At 37.5% G+C, this 26,619-nt stretch overlaps 2 protein-coding genes across 2 annotated transcripts; both read left to right on the top strand.

Moving 5' to 3' along the window:
- The first annotated feature begins 7,907 nt into the window (after positions 1-7,907).
- On the top strand, positions 7,908-16,498 carry LOC109212103 (DEAD-box ATP-dependent RNA helicase 32). The gene is made up of 8 exons (XM_019375712.1): positions 7,908-8,484; positions 12,234-12,509; positions 13,500-13,823; positions 14,115-14,306; positions 14,436-14,591; positions 14,719-15,137; positions 15,446-15,609; positions 15,956-16,498. Exons 1-8 carry the CDS (start codon positions 8,110-8,112, stop codon positions 16,285-16,287), a joined length of 2,238 nt encoding a protein of 745 aa, XP_019231257.1. The 5' UTR covers positions 7,908-8,109; the 3' UTR covers positions 16,288-16,498.
- Positions 16,499-19,742: 3,244 nt separating this feature from the next.
- On the top strand, positions 19,743-26,349 carry LOC109212104 (polyadenylate-binding protein RBP45). The gene is made up of 7 exons (XM_019375713.1): positions 19,743-20,209; positions 21,012-21,477; positions 24,176-24,231; positions 24,306-24,436; positions 24,522-24,618; positions 24,690-24,839; positions 26,048-26,349. The coding sequence occupies exons 1-7, from the start codon at positions 19,883-19,885 to the stop codon at positions 26,048-26,050; spliced, it is 1,230 nt and encodes a 409-aa protein (XP_019231258.1). The 5' UTR covers positions 19,743-19,882; the 3' UTR covers positions 26,051-26,349.
- Positions 26,350-26,619: the final 270 nt, after the last annotated feature.

Here is a 26,619-nt window from a genome sequence, read left to right as displayed (position 1 = left end):
CGTAGTCAGATGGCACAATCTAGGAAAGGCTCGCTTACTAGGATATTCTTTGTGAATCTACTTATGCAATATTTGTGTAATGAGCAAGTGGATGAGGAGCCCATGTTTGGTATGTTAATTCCAGCCACATCTCGAGCTACTGACATTGTTGTTATCTATGGGCCCGATGAGGAAGATGGTACGTCATTGACTACAGCGGAGCGTCAGGCTCGCGATGAGAGCGTCATGGCTCATTTGTATGGGATGATGACTTACAGTTGTGAATTGGGGGTAAGCCTACTACTTCAGAGGAGAGGACTCAGTTGACTGAGCGGTTCCCGCTCACCATACATACACAGTGATCGGTTGGTTTAGCTGTGGGCTAGGGGTACCACCAGATGAAAATATCAACACTCCAGAGCATTCGGTACATGGAGACAAGGAGCAGGTTGCTCCAGCGGTTGATGTCACTTATGAGGATCTGGGTGATGATGTTGATGATTGAGATAGGCTGACAGAGCCTTATTCGATGAGGGTCATCGTCTCGAGTATTGATCAAGGAGTTTCTTATTCACCCTTACTACTTTGATTATGCATTTGAGACACTGCATGTTTTAGGTGTGGGGTGGGTAACTCTCGTTGTGCATAGTAGTAATATATTAGATTCTTATATTTTTAATTTCTAGCTTCTTATTTTCTTTATTGTTAGCTTCTTATATATTTAATTTCTATCTTCTTATTTTCTTTATTGTTAGATTCTAGTTTTATTATTTTAGGATGCTTATATAGAGTAGTATAACCATTAGAATAATATTGAGTAGTGTAGAAGTTTTTATTTTTTATGAAAAAAATAAAAAAACAGATTTTTCCCGACGATGGATCTCCTAGACAGTTTTATTGAGGGATTTAAGTGTAAACAAAAATACAAAAAAATAGAAAATAGAAAAAAATACAAAAACATGTCTTTTATTTTTCCTAGGTAGTAATAATTCCCCATGATTTTTTTTCATGCCTCGGTTTTTTCCATGGGATGTAACTTGAACCGGGTAGTAGTTTTAATTTTTTTACTTTTTTTTTTACTTTTAGAGTAGTATGTAGGAAATAAATTAGAAGAATTGATGTGATTCACACCTTTTGACTTGTTTGATGGTTAAATAATTAGGTTCGAGCATGTGTTTTACCTTCCCTTAGCGTTAAATATATGATGATGCCTTGATAAAAATGAAAGTGTGTGGTATAACTCCTATGTCTCGGTTGCTTTACTTGTGTTCACTTTGTGCTTTATGGTTAATATATCTATTGGCTTTGTGAATACTTGTTTGATTGAGAGTCCGAATGAAACCGTCCTTAGGGAGTCATGTGCCATGTGTGAAGTGAGTTCTTTGCATAATTCATGTTACTGCATTTGAGTCTAGAACTTGCATGCCCAAAATGTGAACTGAATCGAATCGAAATCCTAGGTGTTGCTCGGTTTGAAATGTGATGTTAGGCTTTCTTTGATATTTTTGAGTTTTGTTGCCTATAACAAATAAATCATCCCTAGTTATCTTTTTGGACCTATAAGTTTTTCTTTTGGCACCCGCGTTACAATCTTATCCCTATTTATTTTTAATTGAATCATTTTGTCTTAGACTTCTTAAAGCGCTTGAATTGTAAAGAGAACGCTAGAAAGAAGTAATGAGGAAACTTGGGGTAACTTTTGATTGAAACCAATAGAAGAAAGAAATGTACACTTGTGCTTTAAATAAAAATTCACTAGCGGCAAGGCAAAAATACAAAATAAAAAAAAAGAAAAAAAGTTTAAATAAATAAATAAAGATTTCTTATTTTTTTCTAGTGGATGTGATCTGAAGCAGTGCGTAAAGAAGAAGAAAAAAATATTTCGGGGTGATATATCTGATGATTGAAGTGGATTGAAGTAATTTTGCGCTTAAAGTTGAATATGTGATGTGTTAAAGTGCTTAGGAGGGTTAGCCACTATGCCCTAAATATATCCTACCTGTCCCTTAGCCCAGAGTACATTCATAATAAGGTCCTAGTAAATTTCGGACCGAGCGGGCCTACATCAGTAGAGGTTTACATAATGGGCAAACATATGGTACCTTTTGCGTGCATGTGACTTCTTTGAGAGAGTGGGTGATTTTTCTTCATATGTGTAAGTCCTTAAAATATATTCGATCATGTGATTTGGATGTGTGGACTGCTTACTCTTTTGTTTTATTGTGAGGGCATATGGTTTCACAAAGGATAGGTAACATTATTAGACTTCTCTGTTAGATTAAGTAGTCAAGCCTTGGGTGCATTGTGACATTGAGTTAGTTTTCGAGGCTAGGATTGTAATAATCATGTTATTCCTGTGTTGGACATTTTGAAATTGGGCATAAGTATAAGAAGTGTATTTTCACCGCATATGCTAGGGCTTAATTATTGCTATTAACCATGATCATAGGTCTAGTGTGTTATGAATGTGTGGCTTGTTGGGTCCTAAAAGAGGAAGTGTTTAGTTGGTTGACTTGAGGACGAGCAACATTTAAGTGTGGGGTGTTGATGTCGTGCTATAATTCGATATATTTTAACGTTATTTACCCTACTTGCTTGTTGTTAGGATGCTAATGTGCGACAATTGAGCTTAATAAAGTTTATTTTACGTGTAGGAATGCTTGGACATGAAGTGGAGAAAAGTTACACGAAATGGTACCTCAAAGCTACAAAATAGAGCAATAAAAGAAGATGTGCAAGGCAATGAAAAGTCACAGCCCTAAATAGTGTAAGGCTTTGTCCAGGTCATTATCGTTGGCGCCTCGTGGAGTAATGTCGGTGTCTCTGACAATGCCCCACGCCAACGATACTTATCCATGCCACTTTTATTTCCTCATTATGTTTGGATATTTAGACCTTCGCCCCACCAGATAAATACCTCTTAAAGTTAGTTTTTGAAGGATTAGACATTATTCAAGAGGCAAAAGACTACGGAACACTCTGGAGCACGAATCACAAGAGTTTTTCTCTTAGTTCTTCTTGAATTTGTAGTTTAACGCTTTTGAATATTACTATGATTGTTGATACAATTATGAGTAGCTAAACTCTCCAATATAGGGTTTGATGGAACCTATTGGAGGATGATTTTCTACTATGTTTAATATAAATTTGCCTTTGATTTTTCTCTACTTGTTTAACTACATTGTCATTGTGGTTGATTGAAGAGTTCTCAATTGACTGTGCCTATTTAGTGTGTATTGCTTGGAAGGTTACACATTTATGTAGTTGTTAAACAACATCACTCCTAACATATGTTAGGAATCAATACGAAAGGTTTAAAGGCGAGATTAGGAATAATGAAACTTTGGTGCGATCACAGTGAGTGGAAAACTAGTGTCAGCTAGCATAGTTCGAAAGAATACATCTAGTAAATTATGGTAGTTTCTCGGAAGAGAATCACGACACCCAAAGTACTCACGATTGGTAGAGAATACTTAGGCGAATTTATAGAAAACATAGCGGGGATGATTCCGACAAATGAGAAAATTATAATCCTAGACTCTTCCAATCTTGTCTACAACATTTGCTTTGTTAGTTATAAATTACTGTATTTTAATTACTCTTCCCTTAATTAGTAAACACACAAATCGATATTTAATATTTCGGAAGGTTGACTACTTGAATTCTTGTGAAATTAGTGGTTGTGATTAATAGGTTAATTCCCTGTGAAATTCGACTCCGGACTTGTAAACCGGATTATATTTACAACGATCACTAGACCTCTTAGGAGGCATAGTTGGGCGTGATCAAGTTGCATAACTAGTATGCTACAAAGTTCTACTATTTAATTATCTTTTTTTTGTGATCCTTGTTAGTTAATTATTAAAATGTTTGATCCAAAAAATAACGTTTTAGATTTAATTATATAATTTAATAGTACATAATTTATAAATAATTACTATAAACTAAAAGACTCGAAATAAATATTTTATTAGTAAGATAAGCTGGTTATAAAATTAGTATCATTCAATTGAATCTACTAATTCGCACGAATGTTTTAAGAGTTGTGTACTTATATATATATATTAGCGAACTTGACTGTTTGTTACAACAGAAGCATGTGGAGAAATATCAACATCTACAAAAAGAGTGTAATCTATCGCTACATTGGAAATATTACAACTCTTTGACTTTTTTTCAAAAATAGTTCCTAGGATGTCTGCCTATATTGTTTCATTGACAAACACTGGAGGAACTATCAAAAAGTTTGTTGTTGTTTCTATCACCTTGCCTGCTTCCTTGACTAGCTTGTCTTTCATCATATTGGCTTCTCTGTAGCTGTGATTTACTTGAGGATGCTCCAGTGTTGTTAGGAGTGACCTGCATTCGCAGGTAATAGATTCATAAATTGGGTTGCCTTATTGATATAGTATATTACCTCAATTGAATCTATGTTAACTTTCAAAGGCATGCGGTTGTTTGAGACTGCCATTCTTAGTCCCTGCATAAGAGTTGTCAGTTCAGAGTGGAGAGTGTTGGCAAAATTTAATTTCCCCATGAATCCTATCACCCAATCCACATGATGAAAATGTAAGGGGACATAGGGTCTCCTTATCTGATACCCCTCATAGGATGAAATAATTCGGTTCTACCCCATTCACAAGGTCGGAGATAATACTTGTAGAAATGCAAGACGTGATTGGTTTGGTCATATTATTAGGAAATCCAAAGGACATCAGAGTGTCTCTAATAAAGGACCATTCTAATCTGTCAAAAGCTTTTTCTAAGTCAATTTCGAGGATCATGTTAGCATTTCCCCCTTTTATCTTAGTGAAGTGATTGATGTATTCCTGCACAATGATGGCATTATCACTAGCCCTCCAATTGGACAAGAAACTGGCCTGGCTGGGGCCAATAATGGTAGGGAGGACAGGCTTGATTTTGTTGATAATTATTTTGGTAATCAGCTTGTACATAGTGTTGCATAGCCCAATAGGTCTAGAACTCTTAAGGATTGTGGCGTTGGCGTACTTAGGGACCAGACAGACATAGGTTGTGTTTACTTTAGGCTTCATTTCTAGAGTAGGGAAAGTCTGATTACAGAAATTGGTGATCTTGTCCTCTAGGATATTCCAGTATATTTGGTAAAGAGAGAGTGGAGACCATCAGGAGTTAGGGGCATTGGTAGGTTTGAAAGAGAACATAGCCACCTTGATCTCACTACTCCTTGTGGAATATTCAGAGTAGATTGCTCTTTAGTGGATAGGGTATGAGCTCTATAGGTTGTGCTCTGCCAAGGAATGGATGAGAATTGGTGCTCAGTGGTTAAAAGAGTGGAGTAGAATTAGTAGATAGTATTTTTTTTTATCTCATGTTGCTTCTCAATCCAGTTCCCTACCTCATCCTGTAGGGCTATGATTTTGGTCCTTCTTCTCCTATTGAGAGTTGAGGCATGAAAAAACCTAGTATTAGCATCCCCTTCCATCAGCCATTTAGTCCTAGACTTTGTTTACTAAAAGACTTTGTCATAATTAAGAATAGAAGAATATTCCTTTGGAAGTTGATCCTCTAGACCATGTAGGAAAGTACTGAAGGGGTAAGCTGTAGATTTCTATATGCCCCCAAGTCTTACAAGAATATGCTTCTTCTTGTGGAAGATATTGCCAAACACAGTTCTATTCCAGGTTGACGCTTGGACCTGGAACCGTGAAGTATCCCTTTCTAGGCTACCACTTCCTTATAGGCTTGTTGGGCAATGTTAGAGAAGGATGAGTGACTACACCATATGAGTTCAAATCTAAAGGGTCTAAAGGATGTATTGTAGGCATTGGACCGTAAGTTGACCAAGATAGGGCAATGGCCATAATGGGTTCTACGGAGGTGACTCACATTACTAAAAGGATATTCCTGAATCCAATTATCATTAGCAAAGCACCTATCTGGTCTTTCTAGGATTAGTTGCCTCCTGTTCCTCTACCTCATATTGGTCCAAGTATATTTATTTTCCTTAAAACCCAAATCAATTAACTTGCAATGGTTTAGGCAATGCCAGAACAGATTAGCAATTAAGGCAGAGATACAATTTTCTCCTACTTATCTTTGGTCCTTAGGACTTCATTGAAATCCTCAACTACCAACCAACTGCACCTATAACTATCAAAAATGGTTCAACGCTGGTCCTAGAGAGTCCTTCTATTAGCATAAGTGTTGTTGGCATAAACAACAATGAAAAACTAAGAGTTGTGTACTTGACCAAAGTTTATCATGAAATGTTTTAAGAAAGGTAGTAGCATTTTGTATACTATTATTAACCAAGCTTACACAATAATTTTCAAGCTTAGACTTTGTTTGTTGAATATGGCACAATATTTTCCAATATTCTCAAATAAGTGTTTGGAGATGAAAAATATAATAACAACTCTTTCAAATTAATGCTTCAAATCAAATTTTTATAACAAATAACTATATTAAGAATATGCTAACTTTCACCTTTAGAAAATAAAGGAAAGAGTAAGGTCGGGTCATGTTAAACAAATTAAGTATAATTTTTTATTGACACATATTGACTCACCTTTAATATGTATAAACTCTATCAATTTTTAAAGGAATTACCACCAAAGCTCACATGCAATGATACTAGTGCAAATTTCTTACACAATCGTGTCGTGTGAGTTCAGTTCTCACTAACACCCTTTTTCTTTTTCTTTTCCGGATCCCAACCAAATTTTTATAAATAAAAAAAATATTGAGCAAGTTAAGGGGGAAGTGTACAGTTAGCCAGTAATAAGAGATGTATTTACTTTTAAGCTACTGTTTAAAATATCGTTAGTCTTTAGCCACTGCTTTAATAAACTTTTACCCGCCCGGACGAAAATACCCTTCTGCTCATAAAGTTCAGGACCAAGTGTCCTTAACTTATGAGCTTGTTACTGTAAGTTCAACACTAGCTGTCCTTAATTTATGAGCTTATAAGTCTAAGTTTAGGACTATCTGTCCTTAACTTTTGAACTTGTAACTCTAAGTTCAGGACTACATGTCCTTAACTTTTGAACTTGGAACTCGAAGTTCAGGACTACCTGTCCTTAATTTCTGTGCTTGTAACTCTAAGTTAAGGACTACCTTTCCTTAATTTTCGTGCCTGTAACTCTAAGTTAAGGACCAAGTGTCCTTAATTTTTGAACTTCCAACTCTAAGTCCAGGACCAAATGTCCTTAAATTATGAAATTGTTACTGTAAGTTCATGACTAGTTGTCCTTAATTTATGAGCTTGTAAGTCTAAGTTAAGGACTACATGTCCTTAGTTTTTGAGTTTGTAAGTCTAAATTTAGGACTTCCTGTCCTTAACTTTTGAACTTGTAACTCTAAATTCAGGACTACATGTCCTTATTTTTTGAACTTGGAACTCTATGTTCAGGACTACATTATCTTCGTCTTCTTCACTTCCTCTCCACCTCTTCACCAACAGTTTCCATCAAAATACGTCATTGTTCGTCCCATTACACTATCATTATTAGAAATAATACCAACAATAACAAATGTAACACAATCACCTGAGCTCACAAAATTACCAATCCGTAAAATTCCCGACGATTATGGTCTTCCTTTAATTGGTCCATGGAACGATAGACAAAGATTATTTTTATAATCAAGGTAAAGAAGAATTCTTCGGATCAAGAATTCAAAAATACAAATCTATTCTTTTAAAACCAAAATGCTACCGGGAAATTTCATTTCTTCTAATCCAAACGTTGTTGTTTTGCTCAACGGCAAGAGTTTTCCGATCCTTTTTGACGTATTTGCAGAAATTGGTTTGAACAGAAAAGAGATAGAAGAAAGGGTAACTCCGTCTTTTCATATTAATTTTAATAGATTAGTGGCTACTTTTGCTCAGCATTAAAAATGCTAAAAAGTAAAAAGTGGCTATTTGACCCGGCCATCTAACACGTCTGTTGGCCCGAGTCCGAACCTCTTAAATCTTGCCAAAACCCTCCCTGCTTTAAATTTCGCCGTCCGTTTAATTGTATTACATTTCCCTTCCGGCGAGACACCGTCTCTTTTATTGAAACCCTAAATCTCTGGGAGAATCACCATAACTCTCACTTGCCTCTGCTAATTTGAAGAACACAAAACACAGAAATCCATTGGAAAGGTATGAGAAAACACACGCCTAAATCACGTAAAGCTAAAATACAGAGCCGCTTATCAGAGGTTCATGAAATTGAACTTCTGGAAGCATGGATAGAATCGGGTAAACCCGAATCCGGTTCCAACCCGCTATCACTTGAGCCATTACCACACAAAGCTCCGATTGGACGCCTTCCTGATGGTTCGTTTTCTAGGTACGCCGGTTGTGACAGGTTCAGCCAGTTGCCGGTTAGTAAGAAAACTAAGGATGGGTTAATTGATTGCAAATTCAAAACCATGACTGACATTCAAAGGGCTTCTCTACCACACTCTCTTTGTGGCCGTGACATACTTGGGGCTGCGAAAACTGGTTCCGGGAAGACGTTAGCTTTCGTAATTCCGGTACGTTTGCAAGTATTTTTTAGATGATATTTTGGAGCTTCAATGTATTTTAACTTGTTATAGTAGATTAGTTACCATTTATTTTAGGTTACTAATCCATGCTTATGAGATAGATTTAACTATAGTTACCTTTTAGATGACATGATATTGTAAATATTTTTTGCACCATTAATGCATAGAACTTAAACTCAAAACTTTTTTCACACTTCTAGTCTTTCAGTCAAAATTTGGATTTTTATTCTCATCAGTTGACTTGGGTAGTGAATTATACATAATGAATAGCTATGTTTTTTTTTGATGCAGCATAAATGAATAGAGGTGTTAGTTATTGGATTGTATCCATGCGAGATGAACAAAAAGTGATGGTGTTATACGTAGTTCTTTGATTCATTTAAAAAAAGGCCGTTATCTCAACATGACACAATGTTGCAAACAATGGAACCTGATCAATTACCGCAATCTATAACTACACCAGCTTAGCAGTAAATTAAAAGGACTGGAATGAATAAATGGTCCTTATGCCATTGCGTTTTTGGAAGAAAAAGAGATAGATGGATACGTTACGGAAGGAGAAATGGATTCGATGAAGAACTGAAGATGGAGTTTTGTGGGGAATATGAGATTGGAGAAGTGGAGTGAAGCAGCAAACAATAACTTATAACTCAAACTAGTGACTTAAATAAGAAAGATTCAAGCTAAAAGATGTGCATCCATAAACTGTCAGAAGGAAAACAGGTGCCTAGTACTTGTAAAAAATGAGGTGCCTAATTCAATAAGAGTCCATGGATTAAAACCCCCTTTTTTTTGTAATAAATGCAAGAGAAATTGCAACCCGATCATGACAATTGTGTCTGGTACCTAGAGGCTGACCAAAACGTAGGAAGACCTATCCGCATCCAAGGGTGTGGCCTAGTGGTCAATGAAGTGGGTGCAAATCTTGGAAATGAGCGTTCAAATTCGAGCATAGGCAAAAAATATTAGGTGATTTCTTCCTATCTGGTAGGACAGATTTACCCGTACCTGTGCTGGTGGAAGAAGCAGGTACCCGAGAGAAGAGTCGAGGTGCACACTAGTTGGCTTGAAGGCTTGCCATAAAAGAATGTAAGGAAATTATCTATTTTCTGATAATTAAAAAAATTGTCTATATCCTTCTCCAACTCGAAGTAATTTGAGTCATTGTCTGACCAAACTCTTTCTAATTCTTTTGACATGAACTGGCTCTATGGAACTACGAAATCTTAGATGCTATTAGCTGATCTCCCTGCCCAAAAAAGTCATGATTCCTCTTGAAAAGTTAAAAGTGGTTTATCGAACAATGTGTACGAGAGCATTGAGAGCAAATGAAACATTTTACCATACGAATCGTCGATGCTATTAGCTGAACTCCCTGCACAAAGTTAAAAAATGATTTATCGAACAATTTGAACGAGATCAAATGGAAATGTTTTACCATTTTTTTTATGATTGTGTAGTGCAGGCATTCTATTTCGATTTGGTATAAATGTTGACTTCACATTATATGAACCGTATGTGAAATAGTTCTTATTCATGGAAAATCATCCCCTTGTTTTCCTTGACAAAAGAAAGTAGATGTCCAATCTCTTATGTGGAATACTGCTTAGATGTCCAATCTGTTGGATAATAATTGGCGGGAATAATACGAGGATTATATAATAAAAAAGGGCAGTCCGGTGCACTGAGCTCCCACTATGCTCGGGTCCGAGGAAGGGCTCGAAGATTAGATAATAACGGGATTTATTTAATGGATATACTTTGGAAGATGTTTGGTTCATTGGACTGAAAATGAGATATACAGGGTATAATATAAAACGTGTGCTTGGTTTATGTGACTTTTATTTCCAATTTTAACTTGGGATGTTTTAAAGGACTTTGGAAGAAGAGCCGCGGAGAAGGACATCTTTGTCCTTTTAGTGTTTTGTCCCGGGATTAGTTAATCCCTAGATTCCCACCCTCAATGTGGGATAGGATAATACCACAATGGTGGTATAATCTAATCCGGAGATTTGTTAATCCCGTATTCGAAAAGGCAACCAAACACGAGATAAGATAATCTCACATTTTATCCAAGATTGTTATCCCTTATCCCACCAACCAAACAAACCCTTAGTTCTTTAGTAGTATTATATCTTGTTTTTTTACCCATCTTAATAAATTAAGCCACTTAATTAGATTTGATTTGACGTCTATATCCGTGAACCAGTTCGGTTTCATGCCGGACCGCTCCACTACAGAAGCTATCCACCTTGTCAGGAGATTGGTGGAACACTTCAGGGATAAGAAGAAGGACCTGCACATGGTGTTTATCGACTTGGAGAAGGCGTACGACAAGGTCCCAAGGGAGGTGCTATGGAGGTGTCTAGAGGCGAAGAGCGTACCGGAAGCCTACATCAGAGTGATCAAGGACATGTACGATGGAGCTAAGACTAGGGTTAGGACGGTGGGTGGCGACTCAGACCATTTCCCGGTGGTAATGGGGCTTCATCAAGGATTTGCACTTAGCCCTCTCTTATTTGCTTTGGTGATGGATGCTATAACATGCCATATTCAAGGGGATGTGCCATGGTGTATGCTATTTGCTGATGACATAGTCCTGATAGACGAGACGAGGGTCGGTGGTAACGAGAGGTTGGAGGTCTGGAGGCAGACTCTCGAGTCCAAGGGTTTCAAACTAAGCAGGGCTAAGACAGAGTACCTGGAGTGCAAGTTTAGCGCCGAGCCGAGCGAAGTAGGCAGGGACGTCAAGCTTGGATCTAAGGTCATTGCCAAGAGGGACAATTTCAGATATCTTGGGTCGGTGATTCAGGGGGACGGAGAGATCGACGGGGATGTCACTCACCATATAGGAGAGGGGTGGTCGAAATGGAGGCTTGCATCAGGAGTCTTGTGTGACAAGAAAGTGCCTCAGAAACTCAAGGGGAAGTCTTATAGAGCTGTGGTTAGACCTGCCATGTTGTATGGGGCTGAGTGCTGGCCGGTGAAGAACTCCCATGTCCAGAGAATGAAGGTTGCGGAGATGAGGATGCTCAGGTGGATGTGCGGGCTCACCAGGTTAGATAAGATTAGGAATGAAGTTATTCGGGAGAAGGTGGGGGTGGCCCCAGTAGATGAGAAGATGCGGGAAGCGAGGCTCAGGTGGTACGGGCATGTGCGGAGGAAAAGCCCCGATGCCCCGGTTAGGAGTTGTGAGCGGCTGGCGGTGGTTGGCGCGAGTCGAGGCAGAGGGAGGCCCAAGAGGTATTGGGGAGAGGTGATTAGGCAGGACATGGCTAGAATGCGGATTTCCGAGGACATGGCCCTGGATAGGAAAGTCTGGAGGTCTAGTATCAGGATTGCAGGATAGGGGCGTCTAGAATTTTTCGTACTTTTGTCCCGGGGCTCGGGGGGGGGGGGTTTTGTAGGGCTCTCCATAGATGATCTGTGTATTGTATTGTGCCCCCTTATGGTAGTTACTGGTCGATATATTTGCATGCCATTTTATTTATGGTTTATGTTTAGATAACTATTTATGTGATTTCTGCTGGAGTCACTAATGCTCTTTTGCTTTTTGTTTTTTGTTTTTGTTTTCCTTTTCCTTTTCCTGAGCCGATGGTCTATTGGAAACAGCCTCTCTGCCCTTTCGGGTAGGGGTAAGGCCTGTGTACGTATTACCCTCCCCAGACCCCACCTTGTGGGACTATACTGGGTAGTTGTTGTTGTTGTTGTTGTTGTTAATTAGATTTGATTTCTAGGTGTTAGAGAAATTGTATAAAGCTCGATGGGGAGAAGAGGATGGTGTTGGATGCATCATAATGTCTCCCACAAGGGAGTTAGCAGGGCAACTTTTTGACGTACTGAAATCTGTTGGGAAGCATCACGGCTTTAGTGCTGGCCTTCTGATTGGTGGCCGCAAAGATGTTGACACTGAAAAAGAGCATGTTAATTCGCTGAACATCCTGGTCTGCACCCCTGGCCGGCTTCTTCAGCATATGGATGAGACACCAAATTTTGATTGTTCCCAACTTCAGGTCCAGTTAACAACTTTCTCCCTCTCTGTATCGTCATGAATTGTTTTCTGATTTGCTCCTACTTTATTAATATAACTACCTTGCACGGCAGGCAATGCTGTAATTTGCTCATCATAGCATTCCAATCGTATTTGTATAGCATCTAAGGCACTGATTGACTCTCCTTTTTTCCCCTTAGAGGGTTTGGAACCTGCTTCTCCTTTACTCTGCTTTTTTCTTGGAAGCATAGCTATCGAACAGTAATCTGATGAATCTAGTATAATATTTGAAATTATTATCCTTCATCTTCTGTTTATCCTCCTTCAATTGTTTCTTCAAAGACACCGCCTTTCTGTAATTTTCTGATATATGGATGAACATATATGTGTATTTTTCTGATAAGTAGTATTCTTAGTACAAGGTTATTTGTTTTTTTTTATTGGATGCTCTTATAAAATCTACCAAATTGTTTTTTTGATGAAGTAATGAGTTTTATAGAAAAAGGCATCAAGAAGATGCAAGAAGTACAAGAGGGGGAAAGAGTCAACTTTGATACAAAAAAGAAAAGAAATACTAGGCTAAAGCAAAAGAGCTGACAAAATCCAAAAAGTTAATATGGCAATCTACAGGGGCAAAATCTACCAAATTGTTTCATTGTATTTTTTTTGTTAGAGTCATCGATCGTATATCTTTTGTTGTATTTTCTTTTTGATTCATGCCTTGTCCGCCCAAATATTTGAAAAGTTTGAATCCTCTTTAAAGAAGACCACCCTGATGTCTTCATTTGTGCTACTTAGAAAATAAAAAAGTATGTATATATTTATTATGTTAGAAAGACCAAGTAAAAAAAGATATTTTTGAAATTACAAATCGTATGTTTCGTATTGCTTTGCGTCCTGCTGTTCGCTGTCTTTTGACAGAACACTTGTGTACCTGTCTTCCTCCTATATGTTAGAATTATTATGTTTATTTAGTTGGTGACTTGGGTACATTTTTCTGGCTAGGGAGCAGGTTTTAGTTCTTGATGAAGCAGATCGTATTCTTGATGTGGGGTTTAAGAGGGAATTAAATGCAATCATTTCACAATTGCCTAAACATAGGCAGACCTTGTTGTTTTCAGCAACTCAGACGAAGTCTGTTCAAGATCTGGCAAGGCTCAGTCTGAAAGACCCCGAATATTTGGGTGTGCACGAGGAGTCTGATACTGCAACTCCCAACCGCTTGCAACAAACAGCAATGCTTGTTCCTCTCGATAAGAAATTGGACATGTTATGGAGTTTTATAAAGGCACATCTTAATTCAAGGATATTGGTTTTCCTATCAAGCTGCAAGCAGGTATCTGGAACTTCTTCTTAGGGTTTTCTAAAATCGAGACTTTACGTTGGAGAACTTTTTATCGTGGATTTGACATGAATATTGCACTTAAACCTAGAACACTGGAAAAACGAGTTTACTGCCTAATGTCGAAAGCACTGATTACATTAGTTATATCACCAGTTTTTGATTAAGTAAAATATCTATCTGTATATTGAATCGGGTTTCAGCGTATTCAAAAGCTCAAAATTTTGCTCTTATTTTTCTGTGATTTATTTCCTTTTGTCATTTTTATTGTTTCCCATTCAACAGGTAAAATTTGTATTTGAAGCTTTCAAAAAACTCCGTCCTGGAATTCCCCTCAAATGTCTTCATGGAAGGATGAAGCAAGATAGAAGGATGGGAATTTACTCCCAATTTTGTGAACAACGTTCTGTTTTGTTCTCCACTGATGTTGCTTCAAGGGGGCTTGATTTTAATAAGGCTGTTGATTGGGTTGTCCAGGTTAGTTCTTAACGTTTTATAGAGTCGAAAGCCTGATATGTAGTTATTCATTTTTCATCCATTAAAGGACATGGATGCTATTGTAAGAAGGTAGAAATTGACATGCATTTGAGGCAAATTCCCTTTCAGGTGGACTGTCCTGAAGATTGTGCCGCTTACATACACAGAGTTGGCCGCACTGCTCGATACCTTTCAGGGGGAAGATCTCTTTTATTCGTGATGCCATCTGAGATGAAAATGCTTGAAAAATTGGAAGAGAAAAAGATTCCCCTTCGAGTTATCAAGGTGGGATTTCATCCACTTTTGTTTAACCGCTGAAATTGAGGACAAAAAATTATATTCTCTCTTTTCACATGCAGCATATGTCCTGTTGTTGGCTGATTATCATTTCTTTATTAATCATGGTGAACAGGCAAATGAAAAAAGGATACAGTCTGTCTCCGATCTACTTGCTTCTTTATTGGTCAAGTACCCTGACCTACAGCATCTGTCTCAAAGGGCTTTTGTGACATACTTGAAGTCCATACACAAACAGAGAGATAAAGAGATCTTTGATGTTACAAAACTTCCAATTGATGAATTCTCTGCTTCGTTGGGTCTTCCTATGACTCCAAAAATCCGCTTTCTGAAACAGAAGCTCAAAGGGAAGACAGTGTCTGAAGCATTATCTCTCCTGCCAGATGACACAAGCAATGACAATTTGTTGGAACTTCCAATTAGGAAGCCAGATACAGGTAAATCAGAGGGAGAGGAAGTGGAGGAAGACCTCCTTCTAGCTAAGGAGACACAAGAAGTAGGAGAACTCAAAATTAACAGCAAAGGAGATGATATGTACGTCAACTTCTTTGTATTGTCTATTTGATGCGTGGAACTTTTTTCTAAGCAAGAAGGCATTAGCTAAAGTTGAATGGATTTGTTGCTAATCTAACTTGCGTTGAATGGTGGAACTGCCATTTCGGAAAATCTTTCATTAAGCAATGATCTGCTGACCTTAAATATATGATGATATGATGTTTCATCTCCAGGATACTCTTCTTGCAATTCACATTTCTCTTAGCTGCTGCTCTTTTTATATATAGTGTTTATAATCTTCTTTGTGATTGATTTTGCTTCCTGTTCTTGTTTGAATTGTTTTGTAGGCTGGCCACTAGAGTTTTGAAGAAAAAGAAACTAAAGATCAATGTCCACAGACCTGTAGGGACAAGGGTTGTGTTTGATGAGGAAGGAAACACTTTACCACCTCTCGCAAGATTAGCCGACACAAGCAGTGGTGCTGACTCTGTGCAGCTTAACAAAGAAAAAGGTGAGACTGATATATCCAAGAGTCTCAAAAGGCTTTTGTTCCAAGATTTTGTACTATCTGAGATTGTTTTTATTATATCCAAGTAATATCTAGGAAAAACGATAAACCTTTTGCTGCTTTTGATCCAACACTTTTGAACTTGCATTATCAAATCTACCTGGCTGTTTCCTGCGTATTCTGCATAATCCGCAGCAAAATTTGGTTATTCGATCATAGTTCTGTTTTCAGGCCTGAAGTGATTATTTATTCACTGATGTTAAGTCACTAGATATTGTATTAGTTCATCTCATTTTCAATTGCATATGTTGCTTTCTTACACTTTGTTTTATTCTTGTCGACGATGCAGTAAATCAGAGATATGCTGAGTTGAGAAAGAACTTGAAGTTGGCCGACAAGGAAGACAAGGATTTGGACCGCAAACGTCTCCAAGAAAAACGAATCAAGGAGAAGATGAAGTATAAGAGAGGTAGAGAGGAAGAGGAAGATGAAGAACTCTCCGAGTCGGACGGGGAACTCCCCGGAGGTAGAGTCAACAAGAAAACCAAGATTTTTGACAGTGATGACGATGATGGCGACAAATCAAAGGACATGGCTAAAGAGGGTATTGCTGCTGACGCTATATCTGTGGCAGAGCAAGAGGAGTTGGCTCTGAAGTTGCTAAGTTCTATGAACTCGTAATGGAAGAACATTTTGATAGCTGAAATTTATATTATTCTCAGCATAAATTTTGTTATAGTACCTTGAATAGTTCCAACGGTAGAATTTATTGGGTAGCTTACAGGGGAACATGAAATGGATTGGCAATATGCCAGTTGCTTTCTTGCACAATTTAAGCAAAATGTAATGTTTTTGTGCCTGAAAGATAAAAAAGAATATTTTTCTGGGGTTCTCAATGTTGTCCTTTTGCCATAGATAAGGTTTTAAAATGAAAGTAACTATTTTTGGGAAATTAAAAAAAGCGACCTTTTGGTTAGAGAGTCAAAGAAGTGACGAATAAAAGCGTCCGTTTTTGGGGACAATTTACTGATCAAGAATTGCAATTTAAGGGTGTGTTTGGTATGGAGGAAAATATTTTTCGGAAAATGTTTTTAAATTTTACCATGTTTGGTTGGCTTAAATGTTTTGGAAAACACTTTCCGTATAAACTCATTTTCCTCTCATTGGAGGAAAATGTTTTCTTTATCAAGAGAAGGGAAAACCTTTTCCAAAACTCCTTCTCAACCTTCCCCACCCTCATTAACCCACCCCACACCCTCACACCCATCCACCCAACCCCTCGTCATGCCTACCCACCCCACCCCCTCTCTCCGAAAAGGTTTCGGGAAAAAAATATTTTTTTAAAAATATTTCCAGTTTTAGTTTTTTCATCTTTCGGTTTACACGTTTGAAATTTTACAAGTTCCAAAGTTATGAGTTCGGAGGTTTATGTGTTTGGAAGTTTACGGGTTTAGAAATTATAAAGTTTACGGGTTCGAAAGTTTAGTGGTTCGGAAGTTTATAAAATTGGTGGGTTCGGAAGGTTGTTGGTTCGAAAGTTAATGGTTTCATGTTTATTGTATCTAGATTATTTATAAATACTCTTGAGAAGTTATTTTCCTTAATTTGCGTACCAAGCATCGCAAAATGTATAAGATTACTATTTGTTTTACAAGAAAATATTTTCCACGGAAAACATTTTCCGTTATACCAAACACACCCTGAGTGTTTCAAAAGCTATTACTTACGTTAAAGCATCAGGAATTTGAATTTTAGTGCATATTTAGTTGGACATTTCTTTTCTAAATAACTTTGGGATTTTTACACGAATAGCTGGTCAAATTCACTTTTTTTTTCTAACCGATATATATAGAGTATACATGGTTTTACACGTATTATACATAAATACTATATATCTGCCGGTTTATTTTTGATTAAATGGTTGGTTGGACGACTATTTAAATTAATTCTTCAAATAAACTATGTGAAAATATAAATAAAAGTAATGAATGACAAAAATACGAGGCTTTTGCATCAACACCCGGTGGAGTCACAATTGAACCTATATTCACTTTGCAATTTTTTTTTGCAAGTCTATCTATTTTACGATCAACTTCAGACTTATCGGGTCTAAAGTTAAAAAAAATTAGTTTGAAGTAAGAAAATTGCACTTCAGATACACTTAAGGCCAAATAGGTCTGAAGTGCAATCAATGGTATCATGCACTTAAGGCCAACTTGAGGGCAAATGTTTGAAGTGCAACAAACGTTTTACTACACTTAAGGCCAATAAGTCTGAAGTGAAAAAGTGTACTTCATATGCACTTAAGGCCAAATAGGTCCCAAGTGCAACCAATGGTTTCATGCACTTAAGGTCAATCAGTCCAAAGTGAAAAATTGTACTTCAGATGCACTTAAGGCCAAAAGGTCCGAAGTGCAACAAACGTTTTCCTACACTTAAAGGCTAATAAGTCTGAAATGAAAAATTGCACTTCAGATGCACTTAAGGCCAAAAGGTCTAAAGTGCAACCAACGTTTTCATGCACTTTAAGGCCAAATAAGAATTGTCCAGAAACAGAAATTTATTTTTCGAATTTTAATAATCCAATATACGATTTAATACCTAATTCTACTCCAAATAAGCTCAAATTTGAAACATAACCTCCAAATATCATCAAGAACAAACTCCCAATCATCAATTTGTCAAAATAACAATAAACTAACGAACCCATTTTGCAATTAAGAAAAAGAAAAAGAAGAAACCCTAAGCAATAGTAAAAAAAAATACCGCAACAACTCACCATCATAAAACATCATAAACTACCTTAAAATATTTTCACAAACATCATATAAAATCACTGTTACCCGAATAAGAAGAAAGATGAGAAAAGGCCTGAAGTTGTTTAAATAGTAGGTACAAATAAAAAAAATAAAAAAAGTGGGTACAAGTTAAATGGGGGCGACAAAATAGGACGCCCATGCAATTTTTACCAAAAATGTATGGGCCGTTGGGAGCCAAATATGAAATAGGGAAGTGCACAAATAGCCGTTTTAAGACCCAATATTTAATGAATAGTCAGAATTTAATTTTTTTGTTAAAGTTTAGATGTGTCAAAATCGATTTCACGGAGTATGTTTAAAATTTAAATCGGGAGTATGAAGTTTCAATGGAAGGTCATTACGCTTTGTGAAAGTCTAACTTCAGACCTCAAGCTTGGAGATTGAATGGAGTTCAACTTCAGACTTCGATATGAATTGAGACTCCTACATAGTCTAATTTCAGACTTTTAAGTTTGAAGTTACGTCTAATTTCAGACTTTTGAGTTTGAAGTTAACTTAAAGGTAACTTAAAGGTATGATATAGACGAAGAATAAGAAGAACTGAAGAACCAACAACAATAGCATGAATAGTTTGAAGTTTGTCAAAATCGCCTAAAATTTAAATAATTGGATATGTTTAAATAGGGGAGAAATTAAAAAATAGCCAGATTTACAAGTGGTTGTTTAAAAATAGCCCAGTTTCAAAAGTAATCGAAATTTAGCCACTTTTCATGTAAAGATAAATGTGAGGGAGAACACTGTTCAAAACTCGGAAAATACGTCAGTATATTATGCTGGAGTTCCAGCATAAGTATACTTGAACTCCATCATATTACACTGGAGTTTCAGGATAAGTATGCTGGAACTCCAGCATAATATGATGGAGTTCCAGCATAAGTACACTAGAACTCCAGCATAATATACTGGAGTTCCAGCAAAGTATACCGGTCCAGTATAATATGCTGGAAGTTCATACACAAGTGCTCGAATCTCCAGTATATTATGCTGGAACTTTTCGTGTGTTGGAGTTCCAGCATAATATGCTGGAAGTTCATACACAGGTGCACCGAACTCCAGTATATTATGCTGGACCGGTCTCTGTTGCAGCAAAATAGTGGCTATTTTTTATTATCTTGATAAATGCTGGCTATTTTTGAATGACCAGTTCGAAAACTGGCTAGACCGTGCTATTTTTACTTTAAATAGGGATGCTCAAAACGGCTACTTAGTGTCATTTCTACAAAATAAATACGGCCCATATGGGTTGGGCTAACAAGGCCCAAATATCCATCCATTCGCTACACGGGTTACCCTGCTGACTAGCTCTTATAAGGCCCACGCGCGCTTCCAAATCCCCCCCCCTCCTTCGGCGAGAACCTTATCTCTCGTCACGGTTCAATCACATCGAACCCTTTTGTTCTCTTTCTTACCTAGGGTTTCTTCTTCTTCATCAATCCAGCTCGTTCAATTTCTTCAAAATGATGCCACAAAGTGGAGTTGCTCAACCACCTATGGCTCCTATGTCGATGGATCAGCATCAGTACCAGCAGCAGGCTCCACCGCCGACACAACAACAACAATGGATGATGCCCCCTCAACAGCCACAACAGCCGCAATTTCAACCTCAATCTCAACCTGCTTGGGCTCAGCAGCCATCGCAACAACAGTACGGTGCTATGCAGACGACAAACCCTAACCCTAGCCCTACCGGTAATCCTAACGAGGTTCGGTCTCTTTGGATTGGGGATTTGCAGTATTGGATGGATGAGAATTATCTCTCCACTTGTTTCTATCATACCGGCGAGGTAATTTTACAAATCTAACCCTGTTTCCATTTGTTTGCAGTTTTTAGGAAAAATATTGTTAAATTAAGGAAATAAATGCTAGAAAATCGTGGTTGCTTAGGTGGTTGTAGACGTGGGGAGAAAAATTTCGTATTTCTGATATAGTTTGGTGACGTTGTTTCTGACTTGTCAAAACAATTTCTTAAATTTATGATGCATTCCTCACATTTTTCTGCCAGGCTGTTTTTTGGGAGATGGTAGTTAAATGTTTTCCTCTTCATTTCGTTCCAGCTGATTATCTGTTTTCATTTGTGTGGAGTCGATTGAATTTGGAAAGATTGCCTTATCATTTTGAATTTCTCTTTTGGATTTAGTTGCAATTTATTTTAAGTGGCTTAGGGGATTGATAGAGAAGGAGGGGGTGGAAACTAATATAGTTACTTAGAAAAAGAACAAAAATTACCCAGGACTGTGTCCTAGTGGTCATTAAAATGGTAGGAGAACCGTGAGGTCTTAGGTTCTAAGCGCAGCGGGGTAAAAAAATACTAGGTGATTTCTTCTCATTTACCTAAGATTTAGTGGGTAGAGTTACTTGGTATCCTGTAGAATAGCCGAGGTGCACCCAAGCTGGCTCGGACACCACCGTCATCCCAGTAAAAAGGAGAAGAAAAATTGGAGGTGAATTTAGAAGATGTACTAAAGTATTTAAAGATTGCCTAGAAGAGGAGGGATTGGGAACCAATATTAAATCTCAATATTTGCATTAGTGTATCATTGTACTCTTTGTTTTGCATCATTATAATGGCTTCATTGTTTTGTGCAGCTTGTTTCTGCTAAGGTCATTAGGAACAAGCAAACTGGTCAGTCTGAAGGTTATGGATTCCTTGAGTTCAGGAGTCATGCAGCTGCAGAAACTATTTTACAGACGTATAATGGCACTTTGATGCCAAATGTGGAACAGAATTTCCGTATGAACTGGGCCTCTCTTGGTGCCGGTGAGAGGCGAGATGATTCAGCTGAGCATACAATATTTGTTGGTGATTTGGCTGCTGATGTGACGGATTATATGCTACAAGAGACATTCAAATCTGTGTATTCGTCGGTAAAAGGTGCAAAAGTTGTAACAGATAGAATCACTGGACGTTCCAAGGGCTATGGATTTGTCAAGTTTGCCGATGAAAGTGAACAATTGCGTGCTATGACCGAAATGAATGGCGTACTCTGTTCAACTAGGCCCATGAGGATTGGCCCCGCTGCGAACAAGAAACCAGTGGGTACACCGCAGAAAGGTATGACCATGTCATCCTTTCATCTGCTGTTCTGAAGGTGGATTTTTTCTGCTCGAAATGTTGTTTGCAGTAGGAATTGTGCTGTTTGTTGTCTGCGTTCCTAATTTTTGTCCCAGACTCCCAGTGATGCTATAAATTTCCTGACGTGTTCAGAGTCTTTAAGTTGATTGGTTTTTCAGCAATGCACTTGAAGAAACGGAATCTTTAAAATCCTTTTCTTCCATTACTTAACTTTCTACACTTGGGGGCATTTAATTGTTTCGAAATGTGCACAAACTTATAAAACTCGTGTTGTCTCAAAGCAGGAAACAGAGAGGCTCTCATATGGGGGCCTGGAACTGATTTCAGCTGAAATGATTCCACTTTAGTGCGTGGCCTCATTTTAGGTCAGTTTATTCGTTTATGTCACGCTTCCTTACTTCGTATTCTTGTGGCATTCTTATGCTACATTCAGTTAATTTCCGGTTCCAGAATTACTTTTATGAGCCTTAGTAAATTTATTTCCAATTCTATCGAAGTTTAAATTTCCTTCCTTCATTTTTCCAGTTTATTTAATTAAATTTCCTTCCTTCATTTTTCCAGTTTATTTAATTCCTCAGCTGGCCTTGTGTAATTTCAGTTAGGATCAATCTCTCGCACCTTTAAATAATGCTGCGGCGAGCTGTTTCCATTCATTTCCTTACAATTCTTTACCTTTCTTTGTGTGTCACGTTCTGAGCTGTCTGTGTTAATGGTGTATGCTACTAATTCTGGAACTCAAGTTCACTTATCAGCACCTTTTCTCTCGCAGTCTTGAGTAATGTAAAATTGATAGATCTTGTAGGAGATGCAAAGAAGATTTATATGACTAGTTTTGTTCTCAAGATGAGATGCCTTTGGTTGATGCCTTGGGGTGGTTCTACCTTTTTAGCTCTATAATACACTTTTTGATAACCACTTCATCCAAAAAGAAAAAGAAAAAAGAGAAACAGTTCTGATAACCAAGTTCTAATACACTTGTTGGACATTACTCTTTCCGTTCCAATTACTGTCCACTGGTTTTTATTTGTCCAATTGGTCATTTGGAAATAATATTAGAAACTAAATGAAAGATTCTCAGGCTCTAATCTCTTGTTTTCAGAATACTGAAATGTATAAAACAATCCACTTGTGAAGAACAGCTAAGTTAGAAATGGGTAGTGTAAACTCGTGGACAATGCTCTTTCTATTCCAATTATCCACTGGCTTTCACTTTCTGAATTAGTCATTTGGTCATTTGAAAATAATATTTAGAGATTTAGAAACTACATGAAAGATTCCGCAAGTTGTAATCTTTTGTTCCCAAATTGCTGAAATGCTGAATACAATTGACTAACTAAGAGTAGCTGACAAGAAGATGGAAATGGGGGAGTAGAAACTTGTGGATCAAAGTGGCTGTTCAGTACAGATGTTGGAATACCTTATGTACACATAAGGCGTATGGATGCTAGTACTAGCATAAATATAACAATAACATACCCACTATAATCCCACATAGTGTGGGGTCTGGGAGGGTAGTGTGTACGCAGACCTTACGCCTACCTTGTGGAGGTAGAGAGATTTTTTCCAATAGACCCTCAGCTCAGGAATGCTAGTACTAGCATAATTGCTTAGAAATAATATATTAGCTTCAGCGGGCCCGTCTTCCATCTTTTATTTTTTCCTTGGTTGCAATTGTGATATCTGAATTGTAAGTTCAAAAACCTTTGACAAACAAGAAAGGGTAGCTCAAGTGGAAAGCACCCTCCACCTCCAACAGTTGCGGGTTCGATTCTCCATGTTAAGATATAAAAAAAAAGTTAAAATACTTAGGACACGGTCTTGCTCTTGCATTTGTAAAATTGTTTTGCTATCCAAAAGAAAACGATTCATGTGAATATCTCCTCTTTTCAAACTTGTTATCTTATAAGTGGACTGCAGTTACCAATATACGATAGAAGACTTATTCATTGAATACATAATGCACTGATACTTTTAGAATACCATAAAAAGTATTTCTAATTTTTTCATGATTCATGGGGTACTGTGTTGATATTTTGTTGTTTGGTTTTTGGATTTAAGAATTACAAGGGCTTGTTGACTGTCTAAAGTCGGTGTGCTGTCAGTAGAATGGTTCTCGAGCTCCGTCAGCTCATCGCCGTATGAACTGCCTTGCAATTTGTTTTAACAACGGAACATGTAACAGACCTAGGAGTTCTATATCCATGACTTTCAAGGAGCATGCATTCACGTGTAAGGGATATGAAGTAATACTGTAATGCTTGTGAATACTCCTGATTAAAGGATCATTTTTTTTAGGGTAGCAGAGTGCGTTTAGTTGAATAAGCTGTTTTTAAGTTTCTGCTTGCTCTATGTGTGAATGCGTTCGTTTGTTTCCGCTGCTCATGGATTTTCTTTTCATAAAAGCCGTGGCGGGGAAATGTAAAATCGTTGTTAGAATGAGTTGGTGGAATGGTGTAAGGTTTTTTTTTTTGAAATATATATATTTTCTGTTTTAGAAGTATCCTCATACTCCGAATATATAAAGCTTGGGTCAATTGATGCCTATTCTCTCTTTGTTTCTTCTTTTATGCTTATGTGTTACTGTTCATTTTCCTCTGTGTTGGAGAGTCCGCCTTTCTTTGATGCTAGCAATTCTTGATGACTGCATTTCTACTCTTCACATCTTTTATCATTGCAGCTACCTATCAAAATCCACAAGCAACTCAAGGCGAAAGTGACCCCAATAATACAACTGTGGGTAGCTTGTTTTGAAGTAAGTTTGTTTTTCTAGTGTATGCCCTTCTAACCGTTCACATTCAAATGTGCAGATATTTGTTGGTGGTTTGGATCCCACTGTTGCAGAAGAGCATTTGCGGCAGGTATTCTCCCCATATGGTGAATTGGTTCATGTGAAGATAGTTGCTGGAAAACGCTGTGGTTTTGTTCAGTTCGGTACTAGGTAATGTCACTGTGCAATTAAAATGTCTCTTACTAGATTTCTTGTCCATGTTCTTTTCTCATGTTCTATCACATGCCATTTCCAGAGCTTCTGCTGAGCAGGCTTTGTCAAGCTTGAATGGCACACAATTGGGAGGACAAAGCATTCGGCTTTCTTGGGGGCGTAGCCCCTCTAGCAAACAGGTTTTTGCCTATCTTTCTAGTTTTAAACTTAGATAAATTCGCTTCTGTTTTGACTCTGATTCTCTATGTAGACTGACCAGACTCAATGGGGTGGTAGTGGTGGCGCGTATTATGGGTATGGCCAAGGATATGAGGCTTATGGATATGCTCCACCTGCTCAGGACCCTAATATGTATTATGGAAATTACCCAGGATATACGAATTATCAGCAGGCACAGCAGGTATGACAAATTTGGCCTTGAAGGTCTCTCTGGATTGCCATTTTGGTGTTCAGATGAGGAACCAAATATTGTATTTTTGGGTATGAGCATTTTTCTCTGATTATGATGCTAGTTCTGTAAGTACACGGGTTTCTAGTAGGGGTGGCAAATGGCCTGTTTGGGCAGGTCTAAATGGGCTGGACTAATAAATGGGTCATTGCCCAACCATGCCCAAAGTTTACTTGGGTCAAGATGGGCTAATCAATGGGTCATAACCCAACCCGCCCAACTTGACCAAACTTTTGCTTCCCATTCTTCATGATTTTTACACGATAATTTTGCGTTCTTATTTACTTCACATGTTAGATACTCTCAAATCTTTTTAATGGAAAAAGAAAAATGAGAATTAAGCTATACAAAGGTATAATACTAATCATTTAACTGCAAGCTTTCAACATGCTTTTTAATGGTAGAACAGATTTTTTTTTATTTGGTTCTGATGTTAATATGTATACTAATTTTTTTCTTAATATGAAGAGATAAAAGAGAATAATGCCATAACATGTACAAATTTTATTATATTGTATTTTTCAGAAAGCAAAAGTTAATTAAGCTAATACTAATATCTAACTCCTAACTAATCTAACAATCTAAAATCTTGTAATAGTAATAAATTGAGGTTCTATTAGCTGCAATTTGAATAGTCTAGTTGCATATTTATTTATTTATTTAATAGTCATTAGAAACTTGTGAATCAGAAATTTGTACAAATATACATATAATCTAGATGGATGACAGAATACCATCTCTAAACATGATTAGAAGGAAGTAAAAAGTTCCTTCTAATCTATCTTGTGTAGTAATCGGTTGAGTTCAAATTATAGGGATTGAAGTTTGGATAGTGATGGGTTGAGTTTGGGCTAGCTTTTATAATGGGTTGAGATTGGGTTATGCCCAAATCAGCCCATCAGGAAAATGTTTCGTGCCCAATCCATTAAATGTTTGGCGCGTTGGGCGGGTCAAATGGGTTTGGACTGTTTTTGCCACCCCTAGTTTCTAGTTTCGTCAAATATATGCTGTCTTGCTAAACTTTTTTTTTTTTGGCATGCTCGTGTTTTTTAACTTTCTGCTTAGTCTAGTGCTTCATTGCGTATGGACTTTCTTATGGCAAGGCCTATATTTTCATTCAAATATATTTCCTCATTTGTTGTTTTCATTCACGTTGGCAGTGATGTTGCTCATTTTCGAGGAGGCAAATTGGTAGATGGTGTTCAAGTTTCCAGTGCTCAGGCTGATGTTTCCAGTTAGTCCGACTGGTTGTACAATGTTTTGATAAGTTGAGTGATCGTGTGAGTTTTTTGTGAGACATTTTCTTTTCTTCTGTTTGTAATTGGTGAAACTTGAGTTTGCTGTTACGTTGTATGTGTACCGAAACCTTCTGAGCATTATCTTGACCTAATATCCGAATTTTATTGGCCGATGCATTAATGTTTTAGGCTCTCCGGTAAAGTTGTCATACTTTTTCTTGGTATTTCTGATTTGTAGTTCTTGTTTGTGTGGGGTTTTACTGTCCTCTTAATTTCATGTTAGCCATGGTGTACGTATTTAATTGCAAGCAGCTTTCAAATTGAAGTTGCTGAGTGTGATGCTTGAAGTTGACGATTGAAAATAGTTGAATAGCTGTATTTTGGTATGAAAAGAGATAGGGAAAAGGGTCAAAATTGCCCCTCTACTATTGTTTATTGGTTACTTGTGCCACCCGTTATATTTTTCGGCCATTCTCGTCCCTACCGTTAACAAA

This window comes from Nicotiana attenuata, unplaced genomic scaffold (genome assembly GCF_001879085.1).
Source record: "Nicotiana attenuata strain UT unplaced genomic scaffold, NIATTr2, whole genome shotgun sequence".
Taxonomy (NCBI): domain Eukaryota; kingdom Viridiplantae; phylum Streptophyta; class Magnoliopsida; order Solanales; family Solanaceae; genus Nicotiana; species Nicotiana attenuata.
This window is presented reverse-complemented; position numbering and strand designations above follow the sequence as displayed.

Excerpts from the sequence above, each read along its gene's own strand:
- LOC109212103 (XM_019375712.1), top strand. The coding sequence starts at position 8,110 with ATGAGAAAACACACGCCTAAATCACGTAAAGCTAAAATACAGAGCCGC. Across the intron at positions 12,510-13,499 it reads TTGATTGTTCCCAACTTCAG|GTTTTAGTTCTTGATGAAGC; the intron begins GTCCAGTTAACA and ends GCTAGGGAGCAG. Across the intron at positions 15,610-15,955 it reads GCAGCTTAACAAAGAAAAAG|TAAATCAGAGATATGCTGAG; the intron begins GTGAGACTGATA and ends TCGACGATGCAG.
- LOC109212104 (XM_019375713.1), top strand. The coding sequence starts at position 19,883 with ATGATGCCACAAAGTGGAGTTGCTCAACCACCTATGGCTCCTATGTCG. Across the intron at positions 24,232-24,305 it reads GTGACCCCAATAATACAACT|ATATTTGTTGGTGGTTTGGA; the intron begins GTGGGTAGCTTG and ends TCAAATGTGCAG. Across the intron at positions 24,619-24,689 it reads GTAGCCCCTCTAGCAAACAG|ACTGACCAGACTCAATGGGG; the intron begins GTTTTTGCCTAT and ends TTCTCTATGTAG.